The sequence below is a fragment of the Leptinotarsa decemlineata genome, unplaced genomic scaffold (genome assembly GCF_025532065.1).
Source record: "Leptinotarsa decemlineata unplaced genomic scaffold, Ldec_3_MD MMD2_P_RNA_scaffold_12, whole genome shotgun sequence".
Lineage (NCBI taxonomy): Eukaryota > Metazoa > Arthropoda > Insecta > Coleoptera > Chrysomelidae > Leptinotarsa > Leptinotarsa decemlineata.
In genome coordinates, this window is record NW_027412526.1 from 8,505,972 (window position 1) to 8,526,690 (window position 20,719).

At 36.8% G+C, this 20,719-nt stretch overlaps 1 protein-coding gene across 1 annotated transcript in view; it reads left to right on the plus strand.

Moving 5' to 3' along the window:
- The window catches only part of acj6 (abnormal chemosensory protein 6), a 154,548-nt gene that overhangs the window by 85,393 nt on the left and 48,436 nt on the right, over positions 1-20,719 (plus strand). The window contains exon 2 of the mRNA XM_074173680.1: positions 6,126-6,182. Within this exon, the coding sequence (XP_074029781.1) occupies positions 6,126-6,182 (57 nt within the window). The remainder of the gene's footprint in view (positions 1-6,125; positions 6,183-20,719) is intronic.

Below are 20,719 nucleotides of genomic sequence, written 5' to 3' on the forward strand. Positions count from 1 at the left end.
ACTCGTTAACACCAGCGGGAGAGCCACCCACTGTCCAATTTTTCTAACAGAAAAAACACAAGCACTACAGGAATGAGTTAAACCTCAAAACGATGAGCAGCCACAGTCCGTCGCGTTGTTACGGTTTCGAAATCAATACCTCAATTTTTAGTAAACCCCCAGTAGACTTTATAATGGAGAAGGGGAAAGTCTATAAAATTCCACATAGTTCATAGTTTACTTAAAATATAACAAAAATAATTTATTTCGTATTACGATTTATTATGACCCTGTATATGCCAGGAATATGAAACGAGTCTTCGTATCTTTGCTGGAATCGGCAGATTCACAAAGTTTATTTATAAGATATCGTTTTTTCTACAAATAATTCATCTGTTTTTTTGGGAAAGAAAGTTTTTGGAATTATACTACTCCATCTTGATTACAAAAAAGGGATGAGGAAATCTTCCAAAGAAAGGAAGGAAGTAATCAATTCGAAAATAAGTAACTCTATACATGGATGTGTAGATCATGCAAAGAAGTAACTTTCACACACAAACTGAAAGAAAGTCGTCCTGAAACAGCTACTTTCATACAAACATTGAATTACACGAAAGAAAAAAAAATTCTTTCGAAACAAATACTTCTATATGAACACTGAATTATACAGAAGATACTTTTCTCTACTCAGTTTGTGTTTCAAATAAAAATCAGATATCATTCACATGAGTTCTACTTTGAATGAATGGTAATAAATTGCACTCACATGGAACACTGTCACCCTCACTGGTATACACCGATGTTTCGTCTTAAGACACTTGCCCAAAGGCTCTTCAGTACCAAATTGGATAACATTATAGAAAATACACACAATTCATTCATGAATTACGACTTTTCAATGTCATGGAATAAGCTTAATCTGCTTATGTCATCGTTGACATCGTAGTGACATTCATTCACTTAATTGATTTAATCCCAGCCAAGAGGAATCTTATTTTAATTGAAGGGGTTATATTTTTAGGAGTGATTAATTTTTTGGAAAGAAAGTTTTTGGCTTTCTACTACTCCATCTTGATACAAAAAAGGGATGAGGGAATCTTCCAAAGAAAGGAAGGAAGTAATCAATTTGAGAATAAGTAACTCTATACATGGATGTGTAGATCATGCAAAGAAGTAATTTTCAGACACAAACTGAAAGAAAGTTCTTCTGAAACAGCCACTTTCATATAAACATTGAATCACAAATACTTCTAAAAACAAATACTTCTATATGAACACGGAATTATACAGAAGATACTTTTCTCTACTCAGTTGAGTTTCGAACATTCGTTGTGGAATAAAAATCAGATATCATTCACATGAGTTCTACTTTGAATGAATGGTAATAAATTACACTTACATGGAACACTGTCACCCTCACTGGTATACACCGATGTTTCGCCTTAAGACACTTGCCCCAAGGCTCTTCAATTCAATTCATCTGTCTTTTATGACAGTTCATGTCATTTCGACATTTGGAAACTTCAGAAAGAAAACGTATCTTTCTTCTTTTCTTGGTTTTGGAACAGACACGGGAAGAACATCGCAATTTTGCGGATTTGAAAGAAGGTTTCAAAGTTTTTCTGAATCGATCATTGATTTACCTCAAGGGAGATAATCAATTATCTACTGTCGTGGGATTTATGTTGGAATTACTCGAAACTTTCAAATTGAAGTTTACTTTGTCGAAGAACTCGAACATATCAAAGGCCACACTCCATCTCAGGTATGAACAAACATTTTGTGTTTTATTGATACGACCTTCTTGCTTGCAAGAAATTATGTTCAGGCATGTATGAATTTTTACGCCTTCATTTACCATTTGCTTGTTCGTTGCTAACTGATAACGCCCATAAACTCTCCCCAACTTTGAGAATAGCGGTTGGCGAACCTCCAATTTTTGGACAACTAGATGACTCACCACTGTTGGTAGCGACATAAGAGCGGATGATCGTAAGCCTCATGACTCAAAGAAGGTAATTGTTGCTTTTTATCGTTCATTTTGGTCTGAACGGGACGTATTGGCATCACAGAAGTAACTCTACCAAAACTGTCCGCGTTACTGCGTAACCCACTTCATCTAGCTGAAAAGTATCTACTTTTACTTAGTATCAATCATATTAGTTTTAGTCTATTGTGTTGAAATTTCAATACTGTTTCTCAGCTACCTTTGAACAATTGTAAATCGATGGTATGCATACTAGAGGGTAGATAATTCATCAGTTGAATTATACAACGAGGAAATCATTGTGACAAAATCTTTCATTTCAATATCATTCATTCCTCCTTGTGAATAAATCAAATTTTGTAGATTGGTCACGGAAGTTAGAACTGACAATCTTCGTTACACTTTTTCTTTACCGTCTATTATTGTTAAAAAAACTGTCTTTCTTTATATTTAACCGACGCTCACTTTCCCATAACTTTCATCAATAAAAGATTCGCAAGTTCACTCCTTTCTTATTTCTTGATACCCACTCCTATCTCCACTGTTGAAAAGCTGGTAGGGAGGTAATAGCGTGTTTCTGATATGTATCACTCCAGGTGGAATCAAATGAGCAAATTCACTTCAACACTTATCGTGAAAGTATCTATAGAAGAGAGACAAATTTCCAACCTTCATTCGATGTTTCAGACTATCAAGGTTACAAGTGAGGTTCACGTCTCCAATCAAGTGGATGGTTCTTTTCTGGATGGAATTCAGCAGTATTATTAGGAGCAGAGCTTTATACACGATAAAAATACTACAAAGAAGATCTGATCTGAGCTTTATAAAGCATCAAAATTTGCTGAGGTGTGTACAGTTTTCTGGTTCGTAACAGTGTTCAAAGCTTTTGAGAAGCAGCCTCTGCAATTTCGGTTCGGAGACATTTATCTTTTTGAAGAAAACCGATGCATATTTTTCTGAAATTGAGTTGAACCTGGTTCATTTCACCCCAATTTGAAATAACTTCTAGATCCTCATTAAGATATTCAACCTCCTGCTGCCGGTGAAGATGTGCATCCACAGCCGATGGTCTGGAATCCAAATGTAATGACGAGACAAGTGTACTATCGTCAGCAAAGCAATATATTGAATTCTTGTTTTTTCCAATGAGTCGTTGATATACAGTAAAAGGAGGGTTGAGGACAATATCGATCCCTGGGGAACACCAACGTTGATGGTGGAAGTATTCGAGAGATATCCATCGACTACCACTTGCAGAGAACGTTTTTTAGAAAGCTGAGGAGCCATACACAAAAATGATCCGACAAGCTATAGCAGGGGCCATAATGATTTTTTCAGTTTGTCCCAAGGGCCAATTTCTGCCCTTAACTATATTTCTACACTAGGATAGTCGCAAAGTACGTGACCTAAGCAAACTTACGATTTTTTGCATTTCAATTATTATTGTGAATTGTGACACTTAACGACATCTAGTGGCGAGTAGTGGTACTATGTACAATCTTTTTCAGCTACACGCTAGGTGGCATTAGGCGTAATTAAATATTTGTAATAACCGCGTCGGTTCGAGAAAGTTCTGGTTCTAGCTAATGTATTCCGATCACCTCTCTATGGCAGTAATAATTGCATATAAAAAAGCTAGCGGCGCAACTGCGAGTTAGTCTACGTAGGAAAGGCGAAGGAAGCGAAACTGTCTATTGGGAAATAAAGTAACACCCGTCAATGAAAGTATTTTGATTCGACTTATTGTTTTTATGTGTGATTTGTTAGTATGGAAAAGAAGCGAAAAATCGACAGTGAATGCAGAACGTTCCAAGAAAAATTGAACTTTCAGTATTTTGTGATTGAGTCCAGTAATGTTTGATTTATAATGAAACCATAGCTGTTCTCAAAGACTATAACATTAAACGACACTATGAATCGAAATATCTTCAAAGGTACTCCAAGTAAGTCTTTGTTTACCAAAGCGAATATTGAACAAGAGTCTGCAACTCGCGCCAGCTTTCGTGTGGCTCTTGAAATCGAAAAACGTGGCAAATCATTCACTGATGGAGAAATGATAAAAGAATGCTTGATTGCAGTAGCCGAAAAAATATGCCCCGAAAAGGTAAATTTATTTAAAAGTGTCAGTTTTTCAGCAAACACCGTGGCTCGGAGGGTGCAAGACATCGCAGAAAATATATCATCTCGACTATCTGACAAAAATGGACATCATGAGTGGTTTTCTCTAGCATTGGATGAGTCAACGGATGTGTCTGTTCAGGTGTTGATTTTTATTCGTGGAGTAGATAAAAGCTATGAAGTGTATGAAGAACTTCTTGATATTGATATTATTCACGGCACGACAACTGGGGCAGATATTTTTAAGAGAGTTGAAAATACCATTAATAAAAAAAGAACCTTCGATGGATGAATTTGAAATCTATAACAACTGATGGAGGCAAAAATATGTATGGTAAAAATAAAGGAGTGGTTGCACTTGTGTCAAAGGCTGTAGAAAATTATGGTGGTTCAAAACCATTAGTCTTACATTGTATCATTCATCAACAGTCGTTGTGCGGAAAATGTTTGGATATGTCTGAAGTTCTAAAACCAGTCATATCAGTTGTTAACTTAATCAGATCCACTGGGCTGAATCACCGACAATTCCGCGAGTTTATTCAACAGATTGGAGACAATGATTTACCATATCATACTGCCGTACGCTGGCTTAGTTGCGGAAAAGTCCTTAAGCGCTTTTTTGAACTTCGAGCAGAGATCGATTTTTTTTAAATGAGAAAGCGCCTATTTGCCGATTTAGAAAATAGTGAATGGACGTGGAAGTTAGCCTTCTATGTCGATTTGACAAATCATATGAACGAACTGAATTCGAGATTGCAAGGAAAAAATCAGCTCCTCCCTGATTTATACACCAATACCAAATCCTTCAGGCTGAAAATAATACTATTTCAATTGCAATTACGTAAAAAATGTTTCACACATTTTGAAACATGTGAAATATTCAGCCACACTACAGAGACTGAATTTCCCGTCAATTTTGCAATCGAAACTTTTAGTGCTGTGAAGATAAATTTTTATACTCGTTTTTCAGATTTTGATGTCATTGCGAATGAAATTAAGCTTTTTCAAAATCCTTTTGATTTTGACATTGAAACCCTGGCATCGGAAGTCCAAATGGATATTATTGACTTACGGTGCAGTGATATGCTTAAGAACAAATATCAAAATTCATCTTTGTCGGAATTTTATAACAGTCTTCCACTGGAACAATTTGATAATTTGCATAAATTTGCTCGTGTGTTGTTTTCTGTTTTTGGTACTACTTACTTGTGTGAGAAAACGTTTTCCAAGATGAAGTACACAAAGAATGTTTACCGATCTCAATTAACCGATGAGTATCTTATATCTTTTTTGATGATTGTTACAAGTAAAATTGATCCACATCTACAGAGTATTGTCGGTGGAAAATCACAATTACATAAATCTCATTAGTGTTTTTATTTTACTGTGATTCATTTCAATTATTTGTTAGTTATTAATATGCTTAAACTTATATACTCAAGTTAAGTTTTCTTCGTCATCATTTCTGTCGTTAAATTTTACCTTGCAAGTAAATAAAACCGAGTAATTATCATTCTGTGTTTTCTTCTTCAACTTATAACAGCAATAGTAACAACAATTAGGTAATCATCGGCTGTCGCGGGCCAGATTTATGACAGTAAATCATTGGCTGTCGCGGGCCGGATTGATGACACTGGCGGGCCGGATTTGGCCCGCGGGCCGTAGTTTGGAGACCCCTGAGCTATAGCATCGAAGTTTGGCCAGCAAAATCACATGCGACCAACGGTCAAAGGCCTTAGAAATATCAAGCGCGACAGCACTTAACTCTCCATGTTTCTCGATTGCGTTATTCCAAATATGGGTGACATACGATAGAAGGTGGCCTATTGATCTTTGTTTCCAAAAGCCATATTGATGATCGCTCAAAATGTTGAAGCCTTCTGAATATTTGAGGATATGGTGGTTTATGGATTTCTCCATGCTTTCTGATATCACTGATAGAATTGAAAAAAAAACCCTTTTTGTCGAGAAAAGATCTTTGTTAATCCATAACATTTTTGCAATAATGCACTTGAGTAATATTGTTTTCCATTTTTTTCAGAGTCGAATACTAGAAGATGCTTCGATCATGTGCAATTCGTGGTCACCGAGGCACAATGTGAGTCTACCGAAAAATGAGTTATTTTCTTTCCATTGTACACCCCACACCATTCATACATATCACTCTCAATTTTCCGGTGCAAGTTTTATTTTCATAGTCATCCTATTAATTTGAAAATTTTCATTCGAAAATCTATTTTTTTTCATTTTTCAAGCATGGAAAAATAAAAAAAAATCTCTTTTTCAGTTCTCATCAGTTCAGACTTTATTCAAATTCTATTAAAATCTCTGTTAAAATCTGTTTTTCCGTTAACTATCTGTCGTCCCCTACGAACGATAACTCTCTAGAGTCGAAACTTGTGCGAGCTAAGGACTAACGAGGTCTTACTTTTCAACGTGTGATTCCTAACACGGGAAATTGAAATATATTTTTTGTTCCAAAGCCACAAACTCAGATTACAACTAGCATGATAGGTTTATAGAAAAATATAATGGATTTCTGCATGTTGAATTATGTGAAAATGCTGCTTCAGTGTTGAAAGCAAATAGCTTTGATGAATTTCAAAAGAATTTCAAAAACGTTTTTGCATGTGCCTCGAATTGATACCTTCAAAACTGTTGATTTGAATGTTTTCTCAGCTTCTCCTAATAAAATCTTTCTTTTGATAGTCGGTATTCAATATGGCAGTAAGAATATGAGTCAGCAATATCTACTACAACAATAACTTAAAGAATGAAAATTTATTGGCATTATCAGATGATACAGAAAAAAATGATCAACGAATGTAACCTATCACAACCGAAAATATCTAAATCAAAGTAATTTTTCGGAGTTGTTGGACGTGATCTGCAGGTTTTCATGTCTGACATTTCGTCTACTACTGCGGTAAAATTCATCAGTTGCGATGAGGAAACGTACGAAGAGCTTTTGAGATTCTAATAGCAGATATTACATTATTTGTTTGGGTCTACGGTATTATTCCATTGGTGGTGGGCGTTGTTTTATTCCCATTGGTCGATCTGAATGTCCTGATACGTTAGCAATTAGGTGCAGGTAGTCAGACTTCATTTATGTCAGTTTCCTCTCACTTTCGGTTAAAACCGTTTCTATCTATTTGAATTCTTACGACTAGCCTCAGAAGTTTTTGTTATCTTTTCCTGAGCAGGTGGATCAGCTCAATACAATTGTGGATTCTAGAAACTAAAATAAAAGACACGAATAAATTCCCATCTGAAGATATAACATGCCCAATGACTAGCGGATATTTGTAATATATCTCGATTTTCACAATCTAATATAATAAGGCCATCTATTATCTACGGTAAGGAACCTATTAAACAAAAGGACATGTCAATTTGAACGAATTCTACCTTTAGTTCCACCCTCAATCTTCCATATTCTGCCTACAGCAGAAATCTTTCTCATTCCCTCTCCGGAAGCCTACAACAGAAATCATTCTGTAATGGCATCATTGTTGGAAGGGAGACATGTATGCCCCTCCAGGAGCAGGTTATCTTTGGAAAACAGTGCTAATGTTTGGCTAACATACTTACGAAGAAGCTATATCGTTTTGCTGGCAGCTTGACTTGGCTATTCGTATATTCCATGACAAGTAAGATCTCCAAACTAAGTTTAATAAAATGCATATATGTCATCAGCATAAGCCTGTATTTTACAATTTTCGATGGACGAGATGTCAGTAGTATAAATGATGAACGATAAAGGCCCCGAAATGGAACCCTGGGGTTCTCTAGATAGAATATCAAGATATGAGGAGTAGTGACCATCAACAAAAGCTTTTTGATATATACCCGGTGAGTAAGACAGATGAGAAATAAGGCAGCACTATCAAAACCAAAATATTTGAGTTTCATGCAGCTTATGATTGATGGTATCGAATACTTTCGAAAAATCTAGTAAAACCAGAGTACTAATCATTCCCTTATTGAATCCCTCAATAATATCTTGTGTAACAGTAGCAAGAGCTGTACCTCTACTGGAGTTCTGCTGAGAACCACATAGCGATGGTGATAAGAGATGATTATTATTGAAATATTCAATAATTTGCGAATAAATAACCCTTTCAAAAATTCCACTCATGGCCGGGGGTATAATTTCAATTCTTTAGAAAAACTGCAAAGTGCGAAAGTTAACGAGAAATGACAAGAAAGTCATGTATATAAAAACTTTTATGCGAAGTAAACACGTTTGTTCCTGATACACGGGCACGACTGAGGCGATGGTCCTAGAAATTTTGTAGGTTTGTAAATATGGCTAGTTTTACTTTTATTCAAAATTGGTTGACATGTTTCATGGTGAATTTTGCTAGTTCGAACTTTCATTGTATAAGTAATTTGAAATCTTTGAAAAAACAATTTTAAATAAAAATTGAAATGAATAGCTGAAAATACTAATCATATCAAGCAATAAATCGTGAAATGAAATAACAAAATGAAAAGAGCAAAAAATTAAAAAAATTGAACAGTTGAAAATAAAATGAAAAATTAAAAAGATTACAAACCAAGTTACTTCATGACGTTTCGATTGTTGGTATCCACAATCATCTTCGAGTGATGACTGAACTATTTTAATGAAATGAATAAAAACACTTTCGTCTAATCACCACTCGTTAATTTTATTTATACGACCGGTTTCGGGTTTAACCCCATTATCAAGTATAAAACTGAAATGTGAAATTTGAAAACTCGGGTTTATCGTGAGTTTTCAGGTAAGATGGAAGAGCAGGTAGTTGAACCAACCAGGGTGCCAACTTTAAAATTTAGCATCGAATATTATAAGGGTTGTTAAACTTATAAATTCAATAGTGGAGACATATATAAATCGAGTTGCTCGTTAGGCGGTATATATTTCTGGTTTTTAGTTGGTTTGGTAATTTCCATGGCTTCCAACAAATTATTTTTTTCCCTTTATTACAAATGTATAGGAGTTTGAGGTTATTTTTACTTATCTTGTGTTTTGATTGTCGAAGATGTTCATACATTGTAGATTTTTTGTCCAAACAGACGTCTTCACGGAGCCTTACGTCAATATTTCTACCGGTTTGGCCTTTATATACTGCAGAGCATTCACCACACTCTATTCTATATATATATATATATATATATATATATATATATATATATATCAAAAATTAAACAATTTGTGGACACAACACTCAAAAAAGGGGGGCAAACCGCGGACACGTGTTTCTGGCTATTGGCCTCATCAGCGCGGTGCAGCCAAGTGTAAAGATGGGAAACACTTGTTTGCCGAAATCAAGAAACAACACTAACGCACGGAGTCAACAACAGGAGCCAACCGCACATTTGTGGTTCCAGTTAGAAGACCTAGAATTCCCAGGCTACATCTAACATGACCACGGAGGCAGCTATAGCTACCTGCGTGACATCCGGGTCCAGGATAAATACAAATAGAGATTTTATCGAGTGTGCATGATATAAATCAAAAATTAAACAATTTGTGGACACAACACTCAAAAAAGGGGGGCAAACCGCGGACACGTGTTTCTGGCTATTGGCCTCATCAGCGCGGTGCAGCCAAGTACATATACAGATAAATAAATTAGTACTTTTTGATGATTCCCATATTGATTTCAATTTTAGAGCCACCGGTATACAGCTGTTTCAGCCTATTAGGCATCGTCAGTACCAGGCAGGTGGTCCTCGATTGAAGACAAAATGAGAAAAACCAAGAAAGTACTTGATAAAAATAGCTGCCTAAACGCAAGCGAAACATAAGTGGAACCACCTATTGGTGTGACACCCAAGTCAACTTGCCGAGTTTTTATGTCAGTGTTGGTGGTTTGACCAATCAACCGACAACTGCGGTGGCAGAAATTTGGGAAGCTAACATGAAATGTCATCGGAAAACGAATCCACATGTTTCTAGAAATGATATGAAATCGAGAAAGGTTAATGCAGTCAAGCTGCTGGAAAATAATTCCATGAAAATCAAAAGATAAATAAATTAGTACTTTTTGATCATTCCCATATTGATTTCGGGAAATCCTTGTGGTACCGACACTCGATCCAAACCAACAGGATTTCGAAGGGCTTCCTACCGCTCACCGAACCCGGAGTTGCCTCCTTACATCAACTAAGTGACATGACCATCGGCAGCATTCGACCGAACGTTTGTACAAGTTAACTACGCTCTTATTTCGCCAGATAGTGCTCGCGTCGCACACTTGCCTCCGCTAACCTGTCAAATCAAGTGGGAATATTGTCCCGGAAGTGACAAGTCGAGATCCTAAGCTCGGATACTAGTAGCTCCGTCCATCCGGGTCCGACACCTCGAACGTCTGCCTTGGTACCCTCCAAGGCTAGACTAGAACACTAGTGCCCATTGGAAGGACCGCAAGCCCCGACACCTCAAACGCTGGGATCTATACAGAAGCAGGTGAGGATCACGGAACAGCATAAGCCGTCCAGTGTCCAGTAAGGGGCTTCCCATCCCTTTACCCGCTAGTGGAGCCGCTGCCCCTAAGAGGCCGACGCTAGTTGGAGATGAGGCTCGCTAGCCTCCAGCCGCGAGTGGGCAGTACATCTCCCCCCCAGAACTCATGTTAGGAAAGTTCCCTTTCCAACGTTTGATGAGTAACCGTCGAGGACTCTTTCGGGCACCCTCTACCACACATCTTATGTCGAAGACGTCGCGTCCGTTGTCCGTGTAGGTGCGGGATAATGCGGTTCGCCAACAACTGTGGTCTGCACAGCATACCCTTACGTTACCCCGAGGGGCACTCATGTTAGGAAAGCTACCTTTCCAACATTGGATGAGTAACCGTCCAGGGCTCTTGCGAGACACCACACATCTAGCGGCCAACGCCTGTTGCCCGCAGATGTGGGATTGGGTAGTTGACCGATAACTTTATTGGGTGAGTGCCGTATGGTCTGCACCCGGGGGCCTGTCAATCACCCTTAAGAGAGTGACAGTGACGGTGTTTTCGGATCTGAAGCAGGTTCTGATGTTGTACTTGGACCCAAGTATAGGAGAGGGCAAGTATTGGTTGTAACGGCTTCTCTTTTCCGTGAGGTTCTTGCTGTCTTCTAGTCAAAGACTGTCCCACTATCACTTCGGAGTAATCATTCCGTTGAAGATCTTTTTTTCGATGATGCCTAGTTCTTTCTCGAGACCTTCTTTTGTATTGCAGAGTTTAAAAGCACGATTCACTAGATTCTTGATGATTCCCTTTTTGGTAGATTAATGGTGGTTGTATTCGTGATTTAGATACTGTCCCTTGTGAGTGGGTTTTCGGTATACAGATGTTACCCAGTTAGCATTGGTCCTCTTCATCAATACGTCTAAGATTTGTAATTCGTTGTGGATTTCCTTTTCCATTGCGAAGGCGATGGAAGATTTCATGCTATTGATGTGCTTCAGAAAGATGTCTCGTTCTGTATTCCCATCGTTCCATACTAAGGAGGTGTGGTCAACGTATCTCAACCACACTCGGGGTTTCTTGTGGGATTTGTCAATGGCTAGAGTTTCGAACCACTCCATATATATGTTGGCTATGACTGGTGAAAGTGGCGATCCCATTGGCAGTCCCTCATCTTGAGTGAAGAATTCGTGGTACGATGTCAAACGCTGCGCTGAAGCCCGACGGTTTTGAAAATAACCGGGTGTGGCATTTTGTACTGTCATTTTGTCTGTACTTCCCCTACGTTATCAAATCGTGGCACGAATGAGAAAAATCAGATTGAAGTTGTTTCCGAGCATTTAAACTTCTAATACCGTAATGCTTTCCAACCTATAAAGTAATATTACGCTTACGTTAATTTAACAACTCCTTCCATCAAGAACCATTAGAGCGGAGACTGTTATTAGGGCAATAAGTATAATCCAAGAGGCGAACGAGGAGGAGGTGGAGGGGATTCCGATGTCTGTGTAAGAGCAAACCTCACTCTTCGCATTACCGTCAAATATAAAGCTTAAAATTTAGAAATTCGTTGAGCCTATATACGGAGGGGCCACGAAAGTATAAAAACATCGGAGGGTAGCGCAAGTCGGTTCTTACAACTCATTTATAATTCATTTCGGCCTCACTTGTTGGAGAGGCCGCGTTCTCCCTCTCTGTTTTCCGTCCTTGTTTCCGGTACAATGCGCCGCACTTCCGCTGTTAAGTGCCGAGTTATTCGGCTCGATTGATTTCGTATTCATGGGAAGTTCGAGATATGATTTGATGAAGGCTGATAAATCGAAAAACTTGTTAAGGATCGACGGAAAATCTGATGGTGAACATTTGGTTTCGGTTCTGAAATAAACAAATGACCACGGTAAATAGTTTTTCTGAATTACGTGAGAGAATTCAGGTGAAAGTTTTCGATCACGAATAAATCTAGATGAAGATGAGAACAGTCTTGTAGATCATTTCCCATTGAGGATTGTGGAACATTGACTGTTTCACTTGAAAATATCAGTAACAATATTACATTTAAACAATTGAAATCAAATTTGATGCATGTGATATTGGGTATCCCCACTGATTTGCTTATATAACAGTAGATGTCTCTGATTACACTTGCACCATAACAGTTCTCATTTGTTCCATGGTTTTAACATAGACAAACAAACAAACATTTCTCATACTGAATCACATGACAGCTGTCAGTTTCAATTGTTTGTTGTCTCTCTCTTTGTCCTTCAACCACATGCGTTTTACCGGTAACCCATAATTTTGAAACAAACAATTTTCAGGGAATTATTTCAATAATCATCTTTATATATGTGAGAAGTCAACCTCTTTCAATGTAGTGACTTGTTAAATTGTATGTTTTAATCGTTTAAATGTACTATTCTTTTCGACATGGCCATCCTCACTGACTGTACGTGGAGCCTTCTATAATAATTTTATATTGTACCATCATCATAGAAATTTTGTAGCTCTTCTTTGAAGATATTGATGAATTTTATCGAAATATTGGAATAACTTGTGTCATGAGAGTACACTTCCGTTCTACTGATCACCCAAAGATATTTTCCAAGTTTTGTTCTTAACTAAATCAGTACTATATATACAGGGCTATTCAAATTTGATTCTGTACATGGGGATCTCGTAAACGATAAGAGATAGAGTGTCGGTTAAATTGTGGCAAAGTTGCGTATTTTAGAGACCTATTCAATGAAGTGGAAAAATCGAATGTAGCTCTTTTGGTTCTGGAAATATATAGGAAAAACAGAAAAATCCCAAATAATGTTTTTGCCTATATCTTCTTAATTCGCAGACATATTGAAAATCTTTCCATATTTTGCTATTGGTATTTGATGTGGGCTATCAGAATATGTCCATGAATCTTTTATACAGGGTGTCATCTGACTTGGGCCACCCCATCTTTGAGTTTTTAAAAATGGACCTGAATTTTTTGTTGTAGTTTTTGGATCATAGACGTTCACTTCATACTGATAAATTAAATTTTAGACGTTCACTTCATACTGAGAAATTAAATTAAATTTTATATTTCGGGATGTTTCGGTAATATTCGATTATAATTATGTGACATATTCCCTTTTGAATTACGGCCCTAGAAATTGGTTGACTGAGTTGAATAAAAACACAATAGCAACTTTCACGTCTCCCTATGTACCGTTGATTTTTTCGAGAGTTTTTTTTTCATTTTCAAATACCTATTCATATTTTTTCTATTGCTCTGATCGTTTTCTACACTGAACTTCGAATAAGGAAACCTTTAATGATCATCTGAAACATATCTACATCAAAAATATATTATATGTGTTTTAATAAGCAGAAAAAAAAATGATAGCAATAATAACATCCGAAACTAACACAATAATTGTAATGAAAATTGAAATGAAGTAATTTATATACACACAAAAATTAATGACGCAATAAATGTTCAACTTGGAGTCCTTTCATTTCGAGACATTTTTTGATGCGGTTTTTCATATTATTCATTGCCCTTAATACACTTATTTGCTGCATTGTTGCGAAATCATTAAAATCCTCAATCTCGAGTCTTCCACATTTTCTATCTCTCTGCCAGCGTAAATCCTATTTTTCGATGTCCCCCATAGAGGATAGATCAAAATGATAAGATCTGGTGATCTTGCAGGCCATCTTATTGGCCCATTATTTGTCTCGAAATGGAAGGACTCTAATTCGAAAATTTATTGCACAATTGATTTTTTTGTGTATATAAATCACTTCATTTCAATTTTCATTATAATTATAGTGTTCGTTTCGGATGTTATTATTGCTACCATTTCTTTAAGTACATCTTCACTTAACAATTATGTACAGAAATGGTTAACCTTATTTATGTCTAAATATAAATATCCTTCAAAAGCATCACTTGATGTCCGTATCTAAGAAAATGGTTTACAACAATAATTTTCGAATTTTACATAATTCCTAAATATTTACAATAAGTTTATTATGTCTTTTCCAATTTAACATAACAGATAGCATTATGTTTTCATTCGACATTTATTTATAACCTATATCGGTTGTCTGTTTTTTGAAAATTAATGAAATTTGGTACACAAATCTTGAAATTTATATTTCCCACTGTTTTGTACTTGTTTCCTGTCAAGTCTGTGAATTTCAATACATATACAGGGTGACCTCGCTGATGACATATTGTTATATGACATGACACCCAAGTCAACTTGGGTGTCGGTAGCAATGTGTGATTTTTGAACGTTAATTTCCTTCACAAGAATAATCATTTCTATTATGTTAGCCAAACCCTCAAAACGTAACGTTCCTATGTTCATTCAACTCCAGCCTAGAAATCCATTTGCTGAAACAGATGAAGAGTTATAGTAACGCAGACAAGTGATAATCGCCGTAATTCCTGTAATTCCATTGTTTCTTGTTGCCTTGGGGTGAAGTAGTAGATTTATCATTCGTCCCGGTTCATTTCCAGTTCGGGTTATACACCCTCATTTATCTTTTTTGGGTACTAGAGAGTGATTTCGTTTCCATTCCTCAATTATGAGGCTTAACAATCATGGGATAACTTCATTAGGAATTACTGGGTTGCCAATAACTAGTTATAAGGATCATCCTCACAGTAAGTATGATTAGGGTACAAGGATTCAAAATGACTGATTATGGACCCTCAGTTGTGTTGATTGAGATACTTTAAAAAACAGACATTTCGAAAATTATTATTCTTGTAAAACTTGAGCACTGTACGGAGGATGGAAAATATTAAAAAGTTTTTTCATCAGTTCATTCATGGAGAATACCCACAACAGGAAGTGGGGAAAGTTGGTGAGGAAACAATGATCAAATGCAGAACAAAAACCGGACAACTTTGAAGCCACCAACGTCATCAACATGAGTTCCCGCCCGCTCAAGGATATAGAGGAATCTTTGTTGAGGAAAGCTCCAAACTTCGCTATTGCACCAACATTTGTGCCCACTTTGGAAATAATAACTGCAGTAGAATCCACCAGTTCCCTTATAGATCAGATCGAGGCAGAAGAATTCAGATGGAAAATCAGAGAACAGCTAGATCGAGAACCAGTTACAACTTCTAACGTCAGTAATGAAAAACGAAGAGCCCTGAACGGACTACGTAGAGACAACACCGTCAAGATCTTACCTGCAGATAAGGGAAACGCTACTGTTGTGATGGATACTGATCTCTACGAACAGAAGATCGAAGAGGTGCTTCACAAAGGAAAATACACGAAGATCGTAAGAGACCCTATTGCATCAATTGAAAGGAAGTTGTACCAGACTTTGAAAAAACATCATGTCTATTTTTCGGAAAAAGAGAGATCATCGCTAACACCGCACCACAGTAAGCCCCCTCACTTGTATGGACTACCCAAAATCCACAAAAAAGATCCTTTGGTTCCTTTGGATCCTTTGGATACTGAATCCTTTGATCCCATCCCGTCTCTTTAGGGTCTTAGTTGTTAGGACCCCACGTTGTAGAAGATAGTAAATAAATCTAAAGGTAAGATATACCTACACAGTAGGTTGAATGAACTGACGCCCATCAGAAAACAACTACTTCCCTGGCTAATACCACGTAGGGCGTTGAATTATATCCGACAGGCGTAATAAGAAAGATAATAAATGGACCACTCTATCAGGTGGTTGTTTCATCCCAGTGGTATGGTGTTTTTTACGAAGAATCGGATGGTACCGCAATGGTTAGTCCATTATGTCCGTGATAGTGAACTTTTTCATGGAAAATCCCGAACAACGGGCCTCAGATCAAGCGATCGTAAAACCATATTATTGACTCCATTATGTTGATACATTCGTGGTATGGCAAGATGGTGAAGAGACACCTGAATTTTACCAATCCAAAAATCCTAAGAAGGTTTTAGACCCAAAGATTTTTAGCCTTCTTAGATATTCTTGTGAATAGACGTGAAGATGGGATATTGGGCCATAGAGTGTAAAGGAAACCAGCAGACACAAACGGGTATAGTCGAAGTAAACGATATTGTGTACTCCTAAAGTTGGCGGCACTCCCAAAGGCAAAAAAAAACAATACATAGGAATGAACCGGCAGCGAACTACTTCACGTGGACTGTAGACTTGGCGGTTTGTATAGGATAATTTTACGATGACGAATAGAAATCGGGAATGTTTTCGGGAATGGTTTCGTGGGAAACGAACTATCATAAGCAAGATAAGATTTGAGCGAAATTCCTTTCTCAACTGTACGTAAAATAGTCAAAAACAAACCTTATGAACGCAAAACGCGATGTAATACAGAATTACCAAAACCTCCAGATGTTTGTCTGATAAAATCATTGAAAAAAACAATATATGACTGTTACAAAAGCAATGAGATTCCTACAACTGAAATCATAGAAAATAAATTGAATACTTCCGGCCATAATGTGAGCTGCTGTGACAAAACTCTTCAGAATTGGATAAAGAAACTAGAATTTTGATTTGAAATAATGAACAAACGTCAAGCAGTTATGGAAAGCAGAAGAATAGTGGAATTGCGTAACAAATACTCAGAACAAATAACTGAATATAGAGAAGAACAATGGCAAGTTTTCTATTTGGACGAAACTTGGTATGACACTCACGACACAGATACGAAAGGGTGGACTGATGGTTCGAGAATGTGTACGCCTTTCATGCCTACAAACAAAGGATCCTGACTAATCATTGTGCATTGCGAATTCATTGAAATTATGTGGAAAAAAACTTGAGAACTGCAATGTTGACTATCATAACACCATGGAAGCTATTATTTTCGAGGAATGGTTTAAAAATACATTGATCCCAAGTTTGGATGCGAATAGTGTAATAGTTCTTGACAACGCTTCCTATCATTCGCGACAGCTCATCAATGTACCGAATAAAATTTCGAGGAAAGATGAAATACAAAGTTTGTTAATGAATAACAATTTGTATTTTGAAGATTACTATACCAAAAATCAACTACTTGAAGTTTTACAAACGAAAACATTTGAAAAAGTGTATGCCCTAGCCCTAGAGAGTTAACTCCTGAAGTTCATGAAAGAGGATTCTGGTTTCCTTCTTGATCTGATTCTACAGTTTTTGCTGAAACATTCAATGTTTTTTTTCATTTTCATATTTGAATAAGTTTTCACAGGAAACACTTCTCCTTGACCAGAACTAAAATGCTTTGTCTTGACGCGCGTTTTGCTAACCAAGTTGGCCCTATCTTCTTGACATGCAGAGTATGGCCAACTGGGAAACTTCAAAACCACGATAGACTTTGGTCGTGCATTGAAATTTTGTGGTCTACATCATCAAATGCCTTGAAAAAAATCAGTGTGTACAGCATCCATAACATTAAAACATGTGAAGATTTCACAGCTAGATTCAAGTTTTCACATCCTATTTAAAATTTGAGGCTCTAGAACGGAATCACATTTCATAGGAATACAAGTTTCAGACCTGACAACAACACAAATTGGACTCTATACATCATTTGTAAGTGTAATGAAACAAAAAAAATTAATTGCTCTGAACAGTCCACCACTGACAAATCGACAACAAATTCCGCTACAGCAGAACACTCTTCATAAAACCTACCCAGTTGCTTCATTTCCTTCGCATTTATTGAAGTTTTGATATCTCATATCAGACATACTAAACTTTGTGACTTTAAACCTGACAGCATAAGTGAAATTTTATGTTGTACTCGTATTCCCAGACATCTCAGACGAGGCGTCCAACAGCATGTTTGAAACGAAAGCTGGTGGAAGCAGAAACGACATGAAAAGTTTCTATAACTCACTGAAGGTCTCAAGGGTTGATATCTATATATTTTTGATAGTATTTCAACAGAAAAAAGTATATCAACTATAATTAATTTATTGCGAGGAGGACCAAAAGCTCCGATTTCCATTGTCAGATTTGAAATCTGGTAGAAGAAAAAAACCTAATGAAAATCCGAAATTGCTGAAATTATCGAATCATCTAAAGAAACAATTTGTTCGGGCCAGTCTCCACTCCCTTCACTGTAGGTTAATGGACTGACAGCTATCAGAAAATAACTACTTCCCTGGCTAATACCACGGCGGACGTTGGAGTATATCCGACTGGTGTCAGTGCAGGATTCTTCACTGAAGTTATTCCTGCATTTGCTGTTGGCGATACAACTGCCGCAATAGATTTTCAATTATTGGAACACACTGCAGACCGGTTTCGGGCTGTAAAGTAGTGTCTATCATCAACATAAAGTCGATGATTTCCGATTATTGAAAATCGAATTCCTTCAGAGTATCATTTCTCGAACTAGGAAGCGGACAACAAACAACAGATTTGTCATCGCCCCATCTGCCTGTGAACGAGGTAAACAACCGTATATCCGAAATTATCATAATGAATCTATCAAAAATATTGTCCCAAACCAGAGCAAAATAATGTCTCTCAACGTACGTTTTGCTAACTGGGTTCTTTCATTGGGACGAATGGATGTCATAACCATATATCCATGATTTGTCACCAGTTATGTTTTTCTTAAGCAAATCTGGATTGCCGTTGACGTCATTCAACAACTTCTGAACGATGCCCATGCGACGGTTTTTTTTGTTCAAAATTCAGCAATTTCGGAATAAATTTCGCTACCACACGCTTCATGTCCAAAATTTCCAAACAATTGCATGGCATGGCATTTTATGAATGTTTTCCAAAATTTTTGAGATTATTTTATATAGGGTGTCCATGGACTTCCTCTTTTCCTCTCGGGAATGTATAGATGGGGTCAAAATATCACCAGTACGTCATATAACTTTTTTTCCTAAAAGTCTTCGTAACCAAGTTACGGGCCTTCGAAGTTACAAAATGAAAAATGTTTTTCTTTGATAACTTTTCAAGTGAATATTCAAAATCATCCAAATTTTGGTAATTGACTAAACAAATGAATTCCGTCGATGAGCTTTCATGCAGGAGTCAGTTGTTTTGCTACAAAGTCAGGAACGGACTACCCCCGATGGTCCACACCCCAAAACTTTGAAATGACAGATATTTTTCAATATTTTTCAACAAAATAAGGTTACTTGGACAATTTTATGAATAAAAGTACTCGTGTGGAAAGTCGATCGGAGCAACGAGTCTGGATAAAAATGTAGTTCTACTCGACGACATCAAACCCGCTCGTCCACCATTATTTGAAATGAATAATTATCAAAGCAGAAATAATAATGATAACGTTAATTCAACAACATTTATAACAGGAATAATACAAAGTATGCTAAAATGAAGTCGTAAACAAAAAGTACAGTACCTATATGGAAGTTTAAGTCACAATTGTGATAGCAGATATTTTTTCAAAAGAAATATCAAGTTCTGTAGATTCGTGGTGTTTTTAAACTAACAAGCTACTATGAAATATCGAATTCATTCCATATTTTGTATGTACATAATACGTGTGTAATAATCACGTTTCGTGTTGATCAGTTATCTGAATCTCATGAAACTCAACATTCAAATGTTTCAAATTCTTCTTCACAGCTAAACTGTTGAGGAGTTTCACTGATAATTATAATTTTATGGGAGAAATTCTTTAACACGAATCTAAATTTAGCTGAAAAATTGCACATCGGAAAAAATATTTACTATACTAATAAAAAGCAAACGAATGAACTACAAAAACGGCTGCACATGATCAGGTGAAAAATATCCAGGGAATAATTATGTTCCATTTCTTTCACAGATGTTGACAAAAAAACCTTTTAGAAAGTTTTGATAAAAAATGAGAAATTGGAATGCGATTTTGTTTTGTTGAGTGGTGCGCTGTCATATGACTATCATTGTATTGTCAATATTCTATAGGATATTTTGAATTTTTTTGATATGCCCGAACAGTTTACATTCAATGAATATGCAGATATGCATGTATTTTATGGACGAGCATTTTGTAATGCTGCAGAAACTCGTCGTCTGTATTCCGAGCATTTTCCCAATCGAACGGTACCGTCAAGAGAAACATTCGAGCGTGTCGATCGCAGCTTGAGGGAGACAGGTATGTAATAATTGATAATTAATTTGAGCACGTTGTTTTATTTCGATATTATTGTAGGTACAGTTTTGCCAAAACGAGGTGGTGAGGGCGCTCCTAGGACTGTACGTACCGTTGTATTGGAGGAAAATA